The 21,525-nt window shown below is 48.2% G+C and overlaps 1 protein-coding gene across 4 annotated transcripts in view; it reads left to right on the forward strand.

The window, feature by feature from the left end:
• Nucleotides 1-21,018, forward strand: part of LOC144821574 (uncharacterized) — a 228,674-nt gene extending 207,656 nt beyond the window's left edge. For 2 of the 4 annotated variants that reach the window (XR_013608385.1, XR_013608386.1), the window contains exons 12-14: nucleotides 3,328-3,402; nucleotides 18,700-19,979; nucleotides 20,286-21,018. Coding sequence is in view for 2 of the 4 variants with exons in the window: in XM_078678778.1 (XP_078534904.1) it covers nucleotides 3,328-3,402; nucleotides 18,700-18,753 (129 nt within the window). In the remaining 2 variants the exon portion in view is untranslated. Of the gene's footprint in view, nucleotides 1-3,327; nucleotides 3,403-18,699 lie in introns of all 4 variants that reach the window. The other 2 variants (XM_078678778.1, XM_078678779.1) reach the window with 1 other exon arrangement.
• Nucleotides 21,019-21,525: the final 507 nt, after the last annotated feature.

Consider the following 21,525-nt stretch of genomic DNA (forward strand, 5'->3'; position numbering starts at 1 on the left):
AATCCTCACTCATGCCTACAAATGCCTACACAACGGACCCAAATACCTCAACAACAGAATCATCTTCCACGTACCCAAAAGAAACCTCCGATCTTCCAACCTCGCACTGGCTGAAACCCCGCGCATCGCCAGAGCAGGCGAAAGATCCTTCTCTCACACTGCAGCCAAGACCTGGAACGAGCTACCGGCAGACATCAGACGCACCCCTCCCTGAACACCTTCAGGAAGGCCCTCAAGACCTGGCTCTTCGGCTAAACAGATCTGCGGACACCCCCTCAGCGCCTTGAGATCCTCACGGGTGAGGAACGCGCTTACAATTCCCTGATTGATTACCTGATCGATGCCAAATTCTCAATGAAACCTCAATTAGAGACTGTAATCTCCTTGTGCTAAGGCTCTGTAAATTCCTTTCCTTTGAGGCTCTCACTCATTGCTATCATTGCTTTGGTCACCTCGAGGTTAGACTTTGTAACTCCCTCTGTTTGGGCCTTCCTAAGTGTCTGACAGCCGGATTTCTGTACCAACCACCTCGTAGCTGTCGCATCATCCCCCTGCTGAAGAGATTACACTCGATGCCAGTAGAACAATGCTCTAATTTTAAGGTTGCTGCCTTGTTTTTAAATCTCTAAAGACTGGTAGTCCTGGTTTTATCTCTGCTTTTAAAAATAAGACTCTTTGTGATTCGAGATTCTCGATATTTGCCCCTCGCATCGACGCCCGTCACTCTTGTGATCAGAAAACCTTCAATTGGCCTGGCTTTTCAGGCAAGCATATGTGTGACAGTCATGTGCTAGTCAACGCTGTCTCCTGCCACTGCTTCAACATCCTCTGCACGCTCCACAAGATCTACAGATGGATCCCCACCAAAACCAGAAGAACGGTCACACAAGCACTCGTCAGCAGCAGCCTGGCAACGCCAACGCCCTCTACGCAGGAACCACGGCTACACTACAGAAGAGACTCCAATTCATATACAACTCCTCCGCACACCTCATCCTCTGACTCCCTCGCCACAGCCATATCACCACCCACATGAGAGATCTGCATTGGCTACCGGTCAACAAAAGTATCACCTTCAAGCTCCTCACCCACGCTCACGAAGCACTTCACAACGCCGGACCAGCATACGTCAACGAACGACTGTCACCGTCCCACGCATCCGCCGAATTACCACCGGCAGCAGATCTTTCTCCCACCTCGCCGCCAAGAAAGGGAACTACCTCCCAGCCCACCTGCGTCAGACCCAGGACTTGCTGACCTTTAGGAGACATCTCAAGACCTGGCTGTTCAACCAATAGCTGCTCCCCCCTCCCCTCAGCACCTTGAGACCCTCACAGGTGAGTAGCGTGCTCTACACATGTTTTGATTGATTGATGTTTCCGCTACCTTAGCGCCATGAAACCGCTTGGTGAACGTGCGCTCTAGAAATACATATAACATAACATCACTCCAATATCCGCTTTAAATATATTTTGGAAATTCTACAATATTTCTCCATACATCAGCTTATGAATTCTGAAAATACACACTTTTTAATTTCAGATATACATGTTTGAATTTTGGTATTCATATATCTGATAGAGACTACTAGCCGCAGATTCCTTAACGCAGAATTATCCCAAGGCGTGAGACTAGATCTGGAAAACTTTCTACCAGAGCATCCCTGCTCGCCGGGGGGACGGCACCACATGACTCCGCCCTGACGTCGTCCGCGTCCATGACATCAGCAGGATACATAAGTCCCACTCCGGCGCATACAATAGTTTTCCTTTTTTCCATGTGCAACGCGGATCCTGATTGTGTTTTCGGCCCTTCTATTCTTTTACACGCTTTGGCGTTCAGTGGAACAGTGTGCGAATGCCTTCGGGCTTCAAGATGTGTACCTCCTGTTCCCGGTGGAGGGCTCTTGCCCACTTTTCTACTCTTCTCCTTGGAGTCTCTGGGTTGTTCTTCTTCCTCGGTACTCCTCTGCGTTGCCGGTGGAGGTCCCTGGTATAGTGGCTGTTGGTCTACTTTCCTATTGCCTGTACCTGGGGCTTCCGATGGAGGTCCCTGATACATTGGCTGATGGCCTTCTTTCGTATTGCCCTTCCTTCTCCTGTTTGTGTAGGCTGGGCTGCCTCTTTGTCGTTGTGACACATCCACTGTGGGGCGGTGTTATTCGTGATGCTGAGGTTCTAGTCTGCTTGGGGGGGGTGGGACTAGGGCTCCTTCCCCTGTCCCTGTGGCTCATCCCCTGTTGGGGAGGACTGGGCTTTTTCCCTGGCCTGGTGATTTGCCCCCTGTCGGGGTCTTGGGTTCGCTTTTGCTGGGGCGGTCCCATTGCAGACCCTCTTTCCCCTTGGGTTTGGCTACGGTATCTATTCTACGTTAATCTGCGGCTAGTAGTCTCTATCAGATGTTCCTCACCATTTGTTTCTTTCTCTTCTGTTTAGCGGGGGTTTTCGCACACTGTTCCAGTATTCTCACAGTTTTGTTTGTGATGGCTCCGCGTTGTGGCACGGAAAAGTTCTCTGAAGAAAACGGACGTAGGCGCGCCAGGGTAGGACTTATGTATCCTGCTGACGTCACAGACTTATGTATTCTGCTGACATCACGGATGCGGACAACGTCAGGGCGGAGTCACGTGGTGTGTCCCCCTGGCGCGCAGGGATGCTGTGGCAAAAAGTTTTCCCAATACAGTCACGCTCCTGGTGATAATTCTACATTAAGGAATCTGCGGCTAGAATCTTCTCTACCAAATACATCGTTACCGAAGGTAAGTAACTCGTACATTAATTCAAACAAGCAGGTCTTCTAATCTAGTACTCTGGGTTGCACAGAGAAAAGCTAATTAAAAGTAGCTGGGGAGGTACCAATAGCTCACGCACCACTTATTGGAGAATACTGCCCTAAGTCCATAACGCACCAGGGCACAGACTCCCCATCAGCCCACCAACCCCCAGCCCACCCATCTACACACCCACATCCCGGGTGAATGTATGTGCAGAGATGCTAAGCATCTGTGCCTTATCTGCAGTTCAAGCTATACCCATTTCTTCTCTGTTGCTGTTCCTATTCTCTGATGTATAGTACCAGAGTATCAAATATATGCGCACAGATAAATGGATGAGGCGTTAAGAATGAATAAGTTATGCTTACCTTTATATATTTAGCTTGGCACTATTTTTGTTGTCGAAATTTGTGTAGCACAGCTGTCTTATGATTGATTTTCCTGACATGCACTCTTCCCTGAAGCCCCAGGAAAATGTGCCCCATTGTTTGATACAAATTGAGAACCTGAAGTAACTGAACCGAGCATAGCTTTTTACACTTTCTTGTTTTCAGGGTGAACCAGTACCAGCTGACTTTGCAGCATTCAGAATGTTCTTGTGGAATTCCTACAACTTGAAAGATAAAGAGGTAACCAACTTAAATTTATATTTTATTTTATCAAATGTATTTTTTGTTGTTTAAAATGCTGTCCAATTTGCCATGCTCACCCAACTGGCCATCATTTAAATTACCAAATGGACTAACCAACATTTGTACTGCCTCACCTCTCCTGTCTTCATTGAAGTGCTTGCTTTGTGAAAATGTTAGTGCAAGGGCCCAGAATTTTTCTCGGGAGCCTGTCGGAGCTACAGCCAAATGCTATGGTGTGAATTCCAGGGCTTCCTAGTTTTGATCCAACTTTATACCTTTTTCTTCCATTACCTTACTTATCCTGTCTCTGGGTCTCACTCTTGCAGGTGCTGTGTCATACCTATTAAATATATTTGTCACTCTTCTCCTGTCTTTCGCTACCTCTTCTTTTTTCCCTTCTCCGCCTTTCTCGCTTGCTGTAAGTTTCTTGATGAATAAAAAGGCATGGCCTTACCCACCGTCTGCAATGACCAGCATAAATCGGGCAGCCTCTGCTACTAATCAGTCAATGAACATCTCTCATGGCTTGATTGCTCGTCTTACGAATACCTTTGTTTGTCCTGCTCATTCTGCCTTAGTTAAAACAACCAACGACACGGTCTCCTTCACTGCGAACCAGTGACACTGCCTCACCCCTGCTCTCACTGCTGCTGTCAGTCCTGCTACCACTAGTACTGCCTCTGAATATCACTCCTTGCGGATAACATTACTTTTGCCTTGCAAGAACATTTATAATCTTAAATCTTTGGGCCTGATTGCTATCTGGGCGGACAGGGTTACGCCGTCACAAACATGACTGATACCTCGTCCGCCCAATTACCATTCCATTTTATTCTGTGGAACTTGTAATTTTGTGGACGGGAAATCCTTCACGATTGTGAGGAGAATGCCGTCCACCAAGATCTTAATCGTGCCCTTAGTCTAATTCCCCACTCGCCTCTTGAAGCACTAAAGCCGTATAACTGCATTGCAAATTAGGTGCAAAATTCAGCATAATTAATTATATAAAGCTCCTTCCAAGGGCGATCACAGGCCAGATTCATTCACTTAATTAAAACAAATCCAATGCTAACCCTTTTGCAAACTGTAGCACTGCAGCTGGCCAGAAATAGCTGCATAAGTATGAGCAATCAATGGAAAAAAGCAGGCCTGGTAGGCTTCACATTATCAGAGCGGAGGAGAATGAAACGGCAGCCTGTGCCTTGAAGGTGCTATTATGTTTTGTATCCCTTGATGCTTTCGACTGGTAGTCGCCTTGTAGAGTTAATTCTTTTTTCTGTGAGAGTGGGAACTAAAGGAGGTTTTCAGACCGTTTTGGGGTTTTGTGTAGATTCATCCTTGTTAATCTTCCTTCAGTGTGTCCTGTGACAGTGGAACAGAATCAGGGGTCACTTTGTTTTTCTTCTTTAGCCAAATTTGTACAGTCAGGATGACGGCCTCCTTTGTAATGTGCCCTTCTTGTGATAGGAAGGAGGCAGCATCTGGCTCTCATCATGCGATGTGCCGTTCCGCCTCTCATTCCATGAAAGAGGAGAATTCTTCTCCAAAATATCCAACCCCTAGATAGAGAGGGCATCATGCTAAGAGAAATTGGTAGCCATGCTGGCGAAGGATGAAGTCTCTAGAGAATCATCTGTCTCCACTAGGATGTCACAATGACTCCAAAGGACTCTCACAGAAAGAGTAAGAGATCAGAGCAGAAAAGGTCGAGAAGGAGGAAAGCAATGGGCACCACCAATCGAGCCACAACACACAAAGCGCTACTGCTTAACATTGAAAGTGTCATTGTGGGCAAAGGGGAATGCACTGATCTTCTAGAAGCAAGGAAGCGTCGGTGGCGAAAGAACCCAGCCATTCAGGAAAGTTAATGTATTGAAGCGTTCTCACCAGAGTGTCACTGAACGTCGAAACATGATTTGACTTTGAGGCATTCAGTGTCACGTCACTCGACGTTAAATTAGTTCGAGCATTGCTCGATATTGTTGAGATCAATGTGATGGAGACTAATGCAGGAATGCTGTTCAGCAGAAGAATCCTCTGCTAAGGGATTTTGTCTCTCTTCATCCGTAGACTCTGCTGTGTAGGAGATTCTGGCATTCAAAATCCACTATCAGATCCACTCCAACCTCCATTACAGTCAACATCCTTTACCAAGGCCAAAGGGTATGGGGTCCAGGAAGACCTAAATGTGTCCCATATGAAATGGCTTCCGTCATTGAGAATAGAAAGACCAGTTGAAGCACTCCACTGAAAGGTCATCATCCTCGAAAGCACAGTCATAAGAAAGGTTCTTCACCATCTCTAGACAGCTCCTCAAGTGGGTGGAATTCTACTTCATCATACACTCCCACATGAATTTCTGGCTGAGGCGTGGGCGCGGACATTTTAAAGGAGGCTAAGAGGCTCTCAACCAAGTACTCTTATGCATTTAAGTAAAAAAGGTTTTTCCTGTGGTGTCAACAAAATAGCCACAATCCACATCCTACGTTCTTGCTAAAGAGGATTTTATATTTTCACATCAATCAATCTATATTGCTCCCAGTATTTTTCTGAAAAACTTCTAATCTGACATTCACTACATTCGCTGAATGTTAGTCTTGCTATTCTATCTGGAAAAATTCAAATCGATTAGGAAATGTTATCAGCTTTTTGAGAACTTTGATCCTGTATGTACATGTTGAATGACTTTGAAACAGAGAATTTGGCTTGTGTTTGCTTATATTAGCAAGTAGAAAACAAACCTTTACCGCTGGGCTCAAGGCCCGTCAGGAGAATAATCTGTTACTACAGCCTAGTTGAATAATATTCCATAAGTGGAGAATTGTAGATCAGCCATTTAGAAATGTGTACATACTGTAAGAAAACATTACTTTCTGATGGATACATCTGCCAGTGGATTCCTCACCTTGTGAATATCCTCTGCATCAGCAACATTCGGAAATTCTTTTGTAGCTTCACGCCGAAGTGGACGACGTCACAGAAGCACGGCATCGCGCCCGGCTCCGCCTGACGTCACCGACTCCATAATAGGGCCACGTCGGCGTGATGACGTCAGTTCCCTTTTTTCCGCGTCATCGACCCTAACGGTTTCCGAGGGATCCTCTGTAGCTGTTTAGTAACTTTGTTACTGTTTGTTCCTATCAGTGTCTTCTAGCTTCTTTGTCGCCTGTCGAGATGTCCACGAAGAAGACCGGATTCAAGCCGTGCGGAGAATGCGGGAAGATGGTGTCGATCACGGACCCGCATGAGGATTGCATCTGGTGCCTGAGCTCGGACCATGACGTTCAAGGGTGTTCTTCCTGTAAGAAGATGAACCCAAAGGCCCTTCGTGAAAGAGAGGCGAAGCTTCTGGTTGCCAAGGTCAAAGGTAAAAAAGAAAAGAAGTCTTCGAGGTCGTGATCGAGGCGGTCGAGATCGAGGTCTCGCACAGGGTCGCCGTCGAAGTCCTCGTCGGAGCATGCTTCTAGATCATCGAAGAGGAAGCAAGGATCTCTACATCACTCTGGGAAGGATTCTGATTCGAGACCGAAGTCGCCAAGTAGGAGACGTCGTAAGGAGATATCTCCTTCTCCAGTTGTGGATCCGGAAGGTGAGGTTTCGCCTGTGGAGTTGCCGGAGCATTCACCGGCTCCGGTGTCTAATCCCTCTCCGGCGCTGTCTCGATCTCCAGTTCCGGAGGAGGAAGAAGCTCCCTTACCTGAGAGTTTGACGACTCCGGCTCACCGACCCGACGAAGAAGAGTCGACTCTGGTGCCTCATCGAGGGCTACCTGTGGGTCCATATCCACCTTTTCCGGGCCCAGGCCAAGACCCAACACAGTTTTTAAACGCGATGTACGGTTTCTATTCGAGAGCTATGTACCCCTCTGGAGCACTGGCAGGTCCCATGGGTCCATTGGCATACAACCTGGGAGTCCCCCAGACTTATGCTCCAGCTCCGTTTATGCCGGCGCCAAATCCGTCTTGGCATTTCTCGGCGCTGCCGAGGTCTTCGACGCCGATACCTTTGTCGACCTCCTGCACTTTCTGGGATTTTCCATCAATGTGTCGAAGTCACACCGGTGCCCCTCTCAGAAGCTCCTCTTCATCGGAGCAGTTCTGGATTCGGCGCAGTTTTGGGTTTTTCCCCCGGAACAGCGGGTTCGGGATATTCAGGCTCTAATTCCGATTTTTCAACCTTTATCCAGGTTGTCAGTCAGGTTGACGCTGGGGCTGATGGCCTCCTGCATCCTTCTGGTGCATCACGCCAGGTGGCGGATGCGGGCTCTGCAGTGGGACCTGAAGTTTTCAGTGGGCCCAGCATCAGGGCAACCTGTCCGACCATGTCCTGATATTGGAGGGCACTGCAAGACAGTTGCAGTGGTGACTCACGGACCGCGATTGGGTCAACGGCAGATCCCTTTCCCTACCCCACCCGGAGCACATAGTTGTGACTGATGCGTCCCTCCTGGGCTGGGGGGGGCCATATGGGAGAGGTGGAGAACAGAGGCCTCTGGTCTCCGGAGGAGTCCCAGCTCCACATCAACCTTCTGGAGCTGCGGGTGATCCAGCTTGCACTGAAGGCATTCCTTCCCTCTGTCCGGGGAAGTGTAGTGCAGGTGTTCACGGACAACACCACCGCCATGTGGTATTGCAACAAACAGGGCGGGTTGGGGTCGTGGACCCTTTGCCAGGAGGCTCTGCGCCTCTGGCAATGGCTGGAACACCAGGGCATCACCCTGGTGGTTCAACACCTGGCAGGTTCCCTGAATGCCAGGGCGGACGAACTCCGCCGTCGGCGCATGATGGATGACGTATGGTGTCTGAACTCGGACGTGGCGCAAGGCCTCTTTCGGCAGTGGGGAGAGCCTTGGTCAGATCTATTCGCCACAGAAGAGAATGCGCAATGTCATCAGTTCTGCGCGTTGGAATTTCCAAGGCGGCACTCGTTCTGAGACGCTTTTCGTCGCGAGTGGAGTTGCGGTCTGTTGTATGCCTTTCCACCTATACCACTTCTGCCCAGAGTGCTGAAGAAGATCAGGCGCAACCGGGCCCAAGTCATTCTTGTGGCTCCGGACTGGGCACGAAGATACTGGTATCCCGAGCTACTCAGCATGTCAGTAGATCCCCCGATTCGTCTGCCTCTTCAGGAGGACCTTCTGTCGCAGCAGCAGGGGACAGTCTTCCACCCGAACATGTCCAGTCTCCACCTCCATGCGTGCAGATTGAGTGGCGACAGTTGAGGCCATTTGACTTGCCTCCTGAAGTCTGTGATGTGATTCTGGCAGCCAGGTGTCCCTCCACAAAATCGGTATACGTCTGCAGGTGGAATAAATTTGTGGCATGGTGCACAGCAAAGGCTGTGGATCCCCTTTCTGCCCCTCTTTCAGAGGTTCTCCTCTTTCTTCTTTCTCTTGCCCAGAGGGCTCTGCTCTGGGCACTATCAAGGGATACCTACCTGCCATTTCGGCTTTCTTAAGGCTTCCTGATCAGCCTTCTCTTTTCAAGTCCCCGGTTGTAAATAGATTCTTGAAGGGCATCACTCACATGTTTCCTCCTGTTTCTTTCGTGATGCCTCAGTGGGACTTGAACCTTGTTCTGACTTTCTTGATGTGTGCGCCTTTCAAGCCACTTCACATTTGTCCTCTTCGTCTTTTAACTCTTAAGACGGCATTCCTGGTTCCATCACCTCTGCCAGGAGAGTGAGTGAGCTCCAGGCTCTTTCTACTAAACCTCCTTTCCTTTCTGTCCATCTGATAAGGTTGTTTTAAGAACGCGTCCCTCTTTCCTGCCCAAGGTAGTCACAGCCTTCCACATCGGGCAGTCTGTCACCCTGCCCACCTTCTTTCCGCCTCCGCATCCCTCGATAGAGGAAGAGAGGCTCCACCGTCTGGACCCAAAACGTGCGCTCTCATTCTATCTGGACCGCACACTCCAGTTCCGGGTGGATAACCAGCTCTTTGTTGGTTACGTGGGTGCGAAGAAGGTGCACAAACGAACCATCTCTCGTGGGTCGTCTTGTGCATCAAGATTTGCTACTCATTGGCAAAAAGAAGGAGCCTCCAGTTGGGCTGAGGGCCCATTCCACTCTGGCCACGGCGGCTACTACTGCCCTGGGTCAGGGAGTCCCCTTGCAGGACATCTGCTAGACACTACTGCCTGGTCAGCCAAGTCCAGAGAGATGGCTTCTTTGACTGTTCCGTTCTCCAGGACTTTCTGGTGTGCTCTTGGTTCGCAGACCCACCACAGTGGTTGGTATGGCTGGGGTATCTATTCTAAGGTAAGAAATCTAACTAACATGTTTCTTTCAGATGAACAAGTTACTTATCTTCGGTAATGATAAATCTGTAAGAAAGATTAGTTAGTTATGATTCCTTACCGCCCTACCCATCCTCCCCGTTCTGCGAACCGATATCTAGGGTTAAGGACATCCCCTTCAGGGCCCTAGTTTCATGGCACCCGTGTTGGTTTTTATCATGGCTCTGCGTTCCTGGCGCAGAAAAGCTGTGTGTAAGAACGGACGTCGGCGCGGGAGGGCGGAGTCTAAGTACTCCGACATTATCCCGACGACTGACGCAGAGCCACAGACGACGCCTACCGACGCGCAAGGATACTGCTACGCAAAATTTTCCGGATCCAGTCTGACGCCTGGGGGTAATTCTATGGTAAGGAATCTAACTAATGCTTCTTACAGATATATCGTTACCAAAGGTAAGTAACTTGTTCTTCGGTATAATTTGTTTAGGAAAATAAGCGATCTACTTCATTGTGCCAACATGTTCTTTACAGAAATTGATTTTTCTATGGTTATCCATTGAGCGAAGTCTGTGCAGTGACTTCTCTCAGTGATTCGGAAACCAAAGTTGAAAGACTCTCAGATTTTTCAAATTGCTGTGGAGCACATTTTGCCTCCATGAAGTATCCTGGCCAGCCATCATCGAAGGGAGCTTCTCTGCGCCAGTGCTCTGGCACTCAGGGCAGTATGTTTGACCAGGCCTTTCTGTGCCCTTCAGGGAGGAGGACGTTTTGATGTACGGGATCTTTCCAGCGATGTTTGGGGAGACGTGAACGCCCGGGCCTGGCTGTGCTGTGGTGTGGGTGCGGGGTGTCCATCCCCCGTGACCTCTGTGATCAGTGGATCGGCCCGCCACGAAGAGGTGGTCTGCGAGCTACGTCATGCTATGTTTTTAGGGTGGGATGTGGTTGGCTGGCCCGATTGGGGGCTGGGGGGGGTCAGCATGAGTGGAGAGAGGTGTCTTGGGAGGATGCTAATTTACAGTTCTGCATGTTACATTGTTGACCCCCTTCTCCCTGTTCTCTGCACTCAGCCTGTGTTACACTGCTGGCACCTTTCTTATTGTCTGCATAACGCTGTTGCATCTATCCATGAAGACCATTAGGTGTTTCACATGGAATGTTGGGGGCTCAACGATGCGAGGCACATTTTTGCTCATCTCCAGCACTCTAGTGTAGACATAGGTTTGCTCCAAAAGCTTTGCCTTACCAAGGGTACCAGGATTCAGTTGCACGTGTGGTGGTTGGGGAAGCCTTACGATCAGTGGCGGCTGGTGACATTTGAAAGTGGTAGGGCGTAAAACTGTGGGATGAGTGCCATAAAGGGAAGCGAGTGAGACCGACCGCTAGGAAAGTAAAAAGTAAAAAAAGTGGGCAAATGGTGCATTTTGAAGCAAATCTGAGAAAGCGAGAACGTTCATAAAGCAATCTATACATGAATAAGCCACCCTATCTGTCCATTTACAAGAAACCCTGGAGCCACTTTAAGGCAACTGGATTGTATCATTCTGCACAAGCCTATTCATCCATTCAGAAGAGGTGAACCCTGAGCCCTTCACGTAGCCATTCTATAAAAGTGTATTCATTCATTCATTCATTCGTCAACCTATTCATAAGAGGACCAGGGACCACCTTGACACCGGCAGGTGTCCTCAACAAAATAGTGCTCTACATTTCTATTCATCCTCTCATTCATTTATCTATTTACAAGAGCTTGAGGTGACTCAGTCAATGGAGTCATTCCCTATTTAGCATATGTATCCATTCACAAAAGAAAATTGATGGCAGCTTGTTGCCATTCAAATAACAGGACCCTTCTCTACAAGTCTTTTCACCTTGCCATTTATCCACAAATGCACCTGTGGGTGACTTGGGGCCAATACCTTTGTAGAGTCAATCTCTGGAACCCTATTTATTCATCAAACTACTCATTAATCCACACATGACCAAATTAAGCTGGCCTTTTAAAAAATCTAGTCGCACCCACCCTTGAACCCAATCCTCCAGCCACATCCCTTTTCTGCCCTCTTCTAGACTTTGGGTATCTAGTGGTGTTAGCACCTCCTGTGCAATCAGAAGACATGGCGGCCTCAGAACCTCGCCAAGCTGTGTGATCTTGTGAAAATAAATGTATGTCAACTCAGTGGGGAGGTGGGTGGGATTTAAAGCACAATTATCACCAATAAGTGGCACCTTTACCACAGTCCAATTGAGTGTGTTGAGAAACAGGTTAAATGCTGGTGTAAGGCGCTACATAAAGGACACCTGGCTTGTTCTCTACTACAAATGCTTGCTATCTGCACAGCTACAGAATAAACGCAAAAAGTGTATATACAAGCACATATAGAGAATGAACAAGCGGGCCAGAATACCTATACCAACGTCCCCTTTTGAAACCCTCTGTAATCCCGGGCACATCAGGTTTTCTTTCTCTCGGACTCAGTTCCACATAGGCTGGACTAGGGTATCTAGCACTACTTTAAAACAGCCATATTTGTCAACTGCATAAGCGTAGGCATACTGACAGAGACGGGTACAGGCAGGCGTCCTGTCGGGCCCCATACCGCTCCATGAGGGGGCTTACACCCACCACCCTTGCACCTCTCAGGATGTAACCCGTCTAGGTGGCACTTCCACGTACTACCAGGCAGTAGGTGGCACACGTGTTCCTTCTATAGAAACTCCTCCTCCTCGCTCGTTCTGTGTGTCTCTAAGGCCCATCTGCACGCCCAGTGCCAGGGCTGTGGGCATAGAGAGACTCACTGAGACAAAGCGCTGAGAACCTTGACTATTTATCACGGACACCTAGAACGCCACAACATCGCGAGAGCACAGCTCCCTACTCAGTGGTACTCATTTTATTGGCCCCCAAAGGCTGTAAAACAGTGTCTTTCTTCATCTTACCGCTGGTGTTTTAGAAGATTGCTTTAATCAGAGGCTGCTGGTATAGAGGCAGGTTCTGGTACAGTAATGTAATCTGGTATAAAATTTGAATCCCCACGCATCCTCCGCAAGGCATATTGATATAAAGGCCCATAGCATCATCTCGCCTAAACCCACATCGCTCATTTAAATGTCAGACATATGGATGGCCGTCCCACGGAGTAAGGGTGAGCACGTTTATTTTTTGATCGGCGGTAAAAGGAAGCACAACCTGAGGCAACTTCGCATTAGTCTGCACAGAAGTTTAACAAAGTGTGTAATGCACGCTCAAAGCTCTGCAAGAAAAATATTCCTCGTGCCCCACAGTAAGTAACTTGAGGATAGAGAAATACTTAATGCTCAAGGACCCTCTCCCGAACTAAGAAATGTAAACACTGGTGGTTACCTAAATGCAATTGCTGTCAGCTAATTATACAGCCTGGCCGCCATACTGCGCCTAAAAGCAACTGTGATTGGCGTTGCATTTAAAAAACAAAGGGGTGTCTTTCAAATGTTTGGAAATTCACCGGGTAATTCACACAGCCCTAGTTGGAGTGCTGGGCCGCCACCTCATAACGGAATCCACACTCTTCGATGTTACATAACTATTCCAATGCAAACTTTGTCAGAGTGCATTACTTTACCAGTGGTCCGCACCGCACTGAAGAGTCAAGGCGGCCGGCATGCTCGCGGGAGGAAGGGTAGGAGAGGGGGGGGGGGAGGTGGGTCACAGGTGGAGAAGAAAAAAATAAAACGAAACATACGTTACTGCCGGGAGTGACATGTTGTGATTACGTGGTCTGTACCCCTTCTTATCTGCCACTAAACACATTTGGGAATTATTGCCCTAGATCCCTTACTTCCAGTTCGTATCGGCAGTCGCGGCCGGCATTACGGGAAGGGGGGGGGGGGTGGGAGAGGGGGATGGAAATGGGGTTGTCGCGTCGCGGAGGGAATGGGGGGGGAGGCGAGATAAATAAAATTATTATAAAAGTATAACTTTACTTACCTTAAGTCCTGAGACTCCGATTCCCGACTCCCGCCGTCTTTTTTGAATTCCAAGGGTGCACGTCATCAGACAGGAAGGCTGCAGGCAGCCTCCCTCCCCTCCACAGCGCAGCGGTGTGATTGGTTAGACCGCTGCCCCACCCGCGTCATTTTCTCTCTGTATGCTGCAGCATACAGAGAGCAGGGAGAGTGGGCGGTGTTACTCGAGGGCAGGGGGGAGTGGCTTGCCCACTGTTGTTAATACTGTCTGCTTGGGCAGCAGGTTGCCCATAGAGTCAGTATGAACAACAGTGGGCAAGCCACTCCCCCTGCCCGCGAGCAACTCCGCCCACCCAAAACCAGGAACAATAACTACCATTTGTTTCTGCCTTCTTGCACGGCGAGAAAGCAGGGGGGCGGCGCCCAAACGCCCCCATAGAGGAGCCGCCGCGGCTTACGATGCATGTTACTGTAATTATGCTCGAGGAATGGGTATTGTTGTGCTGAAAGTGCTACCCCGGTGTTCTCCGGTATTGTGCGGCGATCAGGGCCCCTGTGTATTGCTGCTGGTACCCTATGCGGACATCCTCTCCGGATATGGCTAGAACACAGATAGCCCTGACTTTTTTTTTTCAATCTCTAGCTGCCAGTTGGTAAACTTGAACCTGGTGCAATTGTATGGGGGGAGGAGGGGAGATTTCAATGTAGTCTTGGATTCTAGGTTGGATCTAGGTGCGGCCGGTCTATTTGGGTGGAGGGGCCACGCCTCTCCACCTTTCGCCGCTCTTGAACCGTGTCTGTGAGGCTGGACAAAGGTCAGTCTGACGGACACTTTCCATTTCAGGTCTGGCAGCCAGGAGCCAGAATTGCGCTTTTAGCACCGGCTCCTGGCTGCATGAACTGAACGTTGCTGGGCTGAGAAAGTCGGAGCACCTGGACGCTTCAGTTTTAAGCCCTGAAGCACCCAGGGTCGAGTATCAATCAGTGACACTTCATCACAGAGTGTCAGCCAATGAGGGAAGGCAGCCGTCCCAAGCCTTCTAGAGACGCTGAGGCAGCGCAGAGCTGGCTGAAAGTAAATGTTTTGTTTTCTTTCTAAATTGTTTGGTGCATGCATGCATGCATGAATGAATGTTTGGGAAACAGTATTGTGAATGAATGTGTTTGTGTGTGCGTGCGTGTGTAAATGCATGGTTGTGAGTGTTGTGTATGTGTGCGTTTGTGTCCCATCCGCCCCCCTCCCTCCAAAACTTACCGCCCGCCACTGGTTGGATCAGTGCTGCAATCCTAGGCAACCTAATCCTGGTGCGGCTGAGCAGCTTTGTGTTATGATAGATACCCAACGTGCAGACTTGTGGCTACCCGCCATGGGGCGGACACCAAGGGCATCTGTCTAACACCTACTCACAATACTTCGTCTCGCAGAGATTATTGATTAGCTACGCGGGACTTTGACTCATGGATCCTTAGCAATGACCACCTGCCTTTCAGTTCACTCCCCAGTTCTTTTGGTGCTACCCCCTCCAGAGGCAGCCTGTGTGCCTTCACTTGACATTTCCCTGCTGGAGCTCTAAGGGATCAGGTATTCCGGGAAGAGATTAGGGAAGCCATAGTTGACTACTCTGAGTGCAATAAGTAACCTGTACAGTCCCCCCCCCCCCCCCCACACACACACACACACACACTCTGGGAAGCTTTTAAGGCTGTTATTAGAAATGTTTGCATTGCAAAAGAGGCCAGGGTTTTGCTTGTGTTGTGTAAGGACCTTGCTGATCTGGAATCTGAGATCTGTGAGCTGGAAAGGCAGCATGATGCAAATGGTGATCTCTCCACTCTTGTGGATATTTGAACTAAACTCTGTGAATATGACCAGGCAGCGCAAAGGGAAGTACATTTTTTAGGAAAGGAAGTCCAGGCTAGAAGATGTGAGGAGGGCGATAGAGCTGGGAAACTCTTGGAAATCTCTTGCGCAAAACCATGGGCCTGCGATGACATTGTCGAGTTTTAAGATAAGGCGCAGGTCCATACTGGGATGGAAGCTGTACAGCTCGATGACTAGTTCCTTCTCCTCACTCTACACCTCTGCACATTCTGTGCTCCCGAAACCTACACGCCCTCTTTCAACACAATTCAACTAATTTGTCTAAAAGGTGGCCATTGGTGATTCTTGGATGAGGCCTTTACTGTTGAGGAAATAGTTTGTGATTCATGCTCTGCCCCGCGATAAGGCGCCGGGATTAGATGGCTTTAAAGCGGTCTTTTCTAAGGAATACGCGCCCTGGCTAGACCCCCATCCCCGCCCCCCATCTGCTTAAAATGTTTGCAGAGTCCCTGGAGCTAGGACTCCTTCCAGCATCCCTTCTGGAGGATTTGCTTGTTACCTTCCTGAAACCAGGTCAAGATCCTTGCAAATGTGAATCCTATCAGCCCCTATCTATCATAAATAAGGACTATAAAGTTTGAGTGAAATGTATTTCTTCTTGGTTGTCGCCTCTCTTGCCAGCCATCGTACGGCCCAACCAGTCAGGTTTCGTCCCTGGTAGGTCGACCGCGCATAACCTTTGTACTTTTTTCGATGTAATGCAGGAGATAGACCCGACTCTGCCTGCTGTGGTGGTGTTTCTTGACACCAAGGCGTTCTGTTCACTTGAATGCCCTTACCTTTTTGCTTTGCTGGCGCGCCTCGGTCTGAGTCCTTGGTTTCTTTATCTCATTGGTTTATTGTATACATAACCTGTTGCTCGCCTGCTCTTGAATGGCACGATTTCCACTCCATTCACAGTGACGATGGGCAAGTGTTGGGTGTGTCCTCTCACCTAAAGTTTTTGCTATTGCGATGGAACCCTTAGCGGCAAGGTTACAACAACACCATTCTCATAGGGGGCTGGGGTTTTTGCCGCGGACAATGTTGGTCCCCATGTATGCAGACGAAGTCACACTATAAGTGAAGCACCCACAGGAGAACCTTAGGCTTTCGAATACAGGAATTTTTTTGATTTGGGGTCCGGTCTGGTATTACAATAAATTAGGCCAAATCCGTACACAGCACCTTCAGCAGTTACGTGGGAATACATTCTGTCCCAGGTGGACATTCTTAAGATCTGCTTTGAAACCGCATCTTCCGCAGTTATGTGGGTATACATTCTGTCCCAGGTGGACATAATGAAGACCTGAATTGCACACAGCACCTTCAGCAGTTACGTGGGTATACATTCTATCCCAGGTGGACACCCTGAACATCTACATTGCACACAGCACCTTCAGCAGTTACGTGGGTATACATTCTATCCCAGGTGGACATCCTGAAGATCTGCATTGAACACAGCATCTTCAAGTAAACATTTGCTATCCGCTTATGTTCTCGGGGTTTCTCTTTTATTTGCTCCTTCTTTTATTGATATTTCATTAATTTCTTAATGTCCTCAGACCAACAAATTAATCAATGGGGCTTTCTTAGAAAGGTGGGATTTTTAGGATTGTCCTTTGTTTTCCAGCTGTTTGACGACCCCGTGTTGGGCACGAATACCGCTGTGGAACCCTTCCTGGCTTTCCCTGTGAGGTGTCCACTCCTGGGCACCCCCAAGGTAAAGCCAGGCATCCTAGCGTTGTTGGGGCCGTTGTGGAGATTAAGCAAGCTATTGCCCAGAGTTGCAGAGTGGGACCCATGATTAGAGTAGGCACCGAGGCGAGAATTATCGAGTCCGCGGACATTTGAGCCCAAGACCCTGACGCGTTGGGAATTGAACCCTGGTCCCGGGCCTGACCTCTGCTTCAGGGTCTGCCGCTCTAACCATTGAGCCACACTTCTCCTTCTCATCACCCTTGGTCCTGCTCCAGTAGGAACAGCCCACCCGCACTGCCGGGCCAAACCCCCCTGAAGTGGAACTCATGTAACTCCAAACCGAATACTAAGGTCTCGTCAGTGAAATATCGCAAAGAGCACCGAGCCACATCTGGACATACCTGACGCCCATAGAACTTTGCACTGAGGAGAACACCAAGGTGAGGGGTACAATACTTACAAAAGGCCCCAGCCACTGTCAATCACTGAGCCTTATAAATCCATCGAGAAGTGTGTACAGCTGCAACTGGGCCACTGGTGGCCATGGAGGCTGGGACATAGGACAAACACTACTAAGCTGCCATGGCTGACCCCGCTCACTCATCAATCCCACAGCGTGGGGCTACAGTGTCTTTTCTTTTGCCTCGATATTCATGGCAAGCAGAGGGTAATTTAAGCGCAGCTTTACACAGTCAACCGTATTTGATTACCAAAATACTTTTGAGGACAGAACTGGCCACTTTTTAAATCTCCCTTTTTTGGGTGTGAGCGAGGACCATCAGAAAAAATGTATCCGCCCGGTTTACCCGCCATGTGACTTTTCTTAAATTAGTCCGTCGTTTTGTTTGCTCGTGACCATAAAGAAAATTAAGTCAACTAATCGAGTGTCTTCTTTACCTTCTTTGAATTGTGTTTCTGTTCCCAAGCAGTATTACTGGAATGTTTACAACTCATGGATATGCACTGGGCAGCTCTTTAGTTCTGCATCTGGACATAAGGCACAGAATGAGATCGTGCCTAGCATACCTTCATGGGCTTGGTTTTGCTCAACCTTTTCCAACTTTTTGTGACAAAAGCTCTCAAAGTGGGTCGTATAAAAATTGTACTTTTGCATCCGCCCTCCCAACCAATTTCCACCAAATGTGACAAAATGTAAGGGGAATACCATAATATGTCACAGCTTGAGGATATTGTGTTCTCTTTAAGGTGATAGTAGTTATGGTAACAATATTATTAAATTGTTTTATTGCTAACCATTGTATTTCTTATTATCAGTAAAAGAACAGATGACGCCTCTGTGCTATATGCATAAAATGCCACATCTGCAGTACATACACACACACCCCACATGTTCTCTCACACACACCACACTCAGATCTGCACACACACACTTTCTCACACTCACACCAGACACCTACGCACACACATTCTCTCACAGACACACACACACACTCCCCCAGCTTTTACAAATATCTGACATTGATCTATGTTGCACCTGTAGATGTTTTGAATGTCAGCACTTACTGTCACCATATTTTTCTTCCTTTTCAGACTGTTACTCAGCTGTGGCACTACAAAGAACATTTATGTAAACTGGTTCGGTAAATTGATTTTCCTCGAGGACTGAGACTTCCTTGCGTAGTACCCTCCACCCCGGAAGAAGCGTTGTTCAATACCAGGGACTCTTCTTACGCCCTGAATCTGTCCTCTGATGACTGGATCTGTCCTCCGGTCCATGATCTTGGGTTGGTCGCTTACCAGGCTCTTTTTCATCTGTGTCTTGGCCTCCATTGGGCATACTCTCAACCGAAGCCTCCGTCGCAGGACTCATTCATTGACCCTCAGGGTTGGGTGATTGTCCCACTACCCACAGATGCTCAAGTGTCCCACTCACTTTGGAAACAGCCTAATGACTTGTAAAATTTAAATGTGATTGTTAAATGGTAACATAAGGGTTTGCCCCCTATGAAGAGCACTTTAGAGCTTCCCTTTTTGACAAGACTTTCTTTTCTCCCCTTTCTTTCTCTTATACCTCTCCGCTTACAGCAATCATTCGTTTTTCTTTGCTTGTCATTTTATTTGCACTTCTGCAGTTCACCGTAACTCTGGTATCTGCCCTCTTTGCTATTATCATGATTTTTTAAATTGTTTAACCCCTTCCATGCTGCCGTCTGCCAATGGCTGACGCGGCCCGCCCGTTTTGAGGAAGTGCCGCACTTCCGCAAAATCACGGGCGCATGAAACTGGTTAATAGTGGTAGTAGTCTGTACTGTAATAACAAATACAGGCTACAGTTCCTGTGTCACAAGACCGACAGCTTTCAGTCAACGGTAACTCTAGGCAACGTCTGTCCTCCCAGGCCCCTTTCAGCAAGATGTCATCGGAATTGTAGTTAGTTATATTGCTCATCATGGGCATGATTAGGAAGTGTGGTTTGGGATACTCCTCACAAACGTGCCGGATATCCCATCTGCTGTATTACATGTTCCATAGGATATAATGGAATAGTCTTCCAAACTCATAATCAGTCCCTATGTCCCCCACATACGTAACATGAGACGGAGGTGAATGTTGAGCGTTCCTCCTGTTGTATAATCCCTCTTTTCCTAAGCTCCTATTACGGGATACCTTCTGTTGGGTACTTGTGTTTTCGCCCTGCCTCTTACGATGGTCCATTTTCAGCCAGGAAGCAGCTTTCCTTCCGTCCTGGTGCGTCTCACTTGCATTCGGAGGGTGTCTGCGACATTAAAAAGCTGCCACCTTCATTATTGTCTGCAGAACCACTCCGCTCCTGGTTGGTACTTCACCCTAGCTCTACTAGCTTACATGCTGTTCACATGTCATGGGCTCTGAATATATGTTGTCTCATCCAGAGGCTGGTGGGAGCCAATGTACATCTTAAAGATTGCCCTATGCAAGGTGCATTGTAAAAGTTGCATCGCACATCCTGCTTTACATCCTCACACAGGTCATTGCAAACCAGACGCATCGTGCCATATTTCCAAAACATCCCAATGCACGGTTGCCTTCTCGTACACCATAAACGTTTGACTTCTCCAGGACTGGCTCCGACTCTGCTCTACTCTGTGAACGTATAGGGAATATGTTCGACAAGATGCCACTCTACTCACTGCAAGCTTTACTAGAAATCCATTTTACAACACCACTGTACACCTGTGTGGTGTGTGCAAAGACATGCTTCTCAAAAACTTAAATTCAAAGTCTTCACATGGGGCATTCCAGAAAAATAAGATGGCCGCTCCCCAAAAAATAAGGATTCCTTGGTTTCATGCGACACTCTTTTGTTGCAGAAAAGGTAGGAAAGGGACATTTTTTCACCATACTGAACTGTGGTGAGGAGGCTGTGTGGGCCTTTGAAGGAACAGCACCAGCCATGTGGAAAGGACGTACAAGTTATTATGTGCATAGAAGGTGAGAGGACGGGAAACCAAAGAAAACAAAGTGTTAAAATGGAGCTTTTTCGGTGATGGTGGGAGGGGGTAGTTCCACTGCAAAAGGTAAACAAATCAATAATAGGGTACACTATAACCCCTCTCCTCCAACCCCCCCCCCCATTAAAAAAAAACCAATCTCAGATTTTGTAACTGAATGCCTTGCTGTTTTCTAGTTGCAATAATTTTTTCATACATAGCCTGTGCTGAATGCCACCATACCAGAAATGTGTCCAAGAGATGGCTTACTGTAAACAGTCCCTTCGCGTGAAGCATTTCATGCAAGCAGTTCACAGTGAGCCTTGGGCCCTCTGATGAAGAGTGCCGGCACTGAGAAAATGGAAGGAACCCTTCTCACTGTTTCTTTTGATACTTTAATTTGAAATTTTAAATAAAATATTTGTTTTGGTTGATTGCACTGGGCTCCTGTCTGCTGTGCTGGAAGGTATGTGACAAGTGCTAGTTTGTGTGCATTTTCCAACAGTCGCGTAAGGCTCAGGATGGGACGAAGGGACCGGACACCACATCTGGCATGCCCTCTTGCTGCATACGACACCGCTCACTTCACACACCTGTAAAGCGAGTCAGCCCACACGTCTTGAAAAGATGGTAAATCACTGATCATGTTGCAACGGCGAAAATGTACACCGCCGACCTCCTGCCACCCAGTTCCTGGATTTGTAGGTGGGCCAAGAGAAGGTGGCTACAGCTGTGGTTATTTGTGGCACTGAGCTCCCAGACCTCTTTCCCATAGTTCATTGTTAGCCATCAGTGGCTCATACACTTATGCCACAGTGAATCTGGTGTACGTGGAGGGCTTCGATTAGGCTGTTGTGAAAAAGCACCACTTGCTTAGTGTTTAAACAGATTTATGGATTTCATTTTGTCATTTGCATTATTTCGTACACTCTTCAGTTTCCTTAAT

The sequence above is a fragment of the Lissotriton helveticus genome, chromosome 2_2 (genome assembly GCF_964261635.1).
Source record: "Lissotriton helveticus chromosome 2_2, aLisHel1.1, whole genome shotgun sequence".
Lineage (NCBI taxonomy): Eukaryota > Metazoa > Chordata > Amphibia > Caudata > Salamandridae > Lissotriton > Lissotriton helveticus.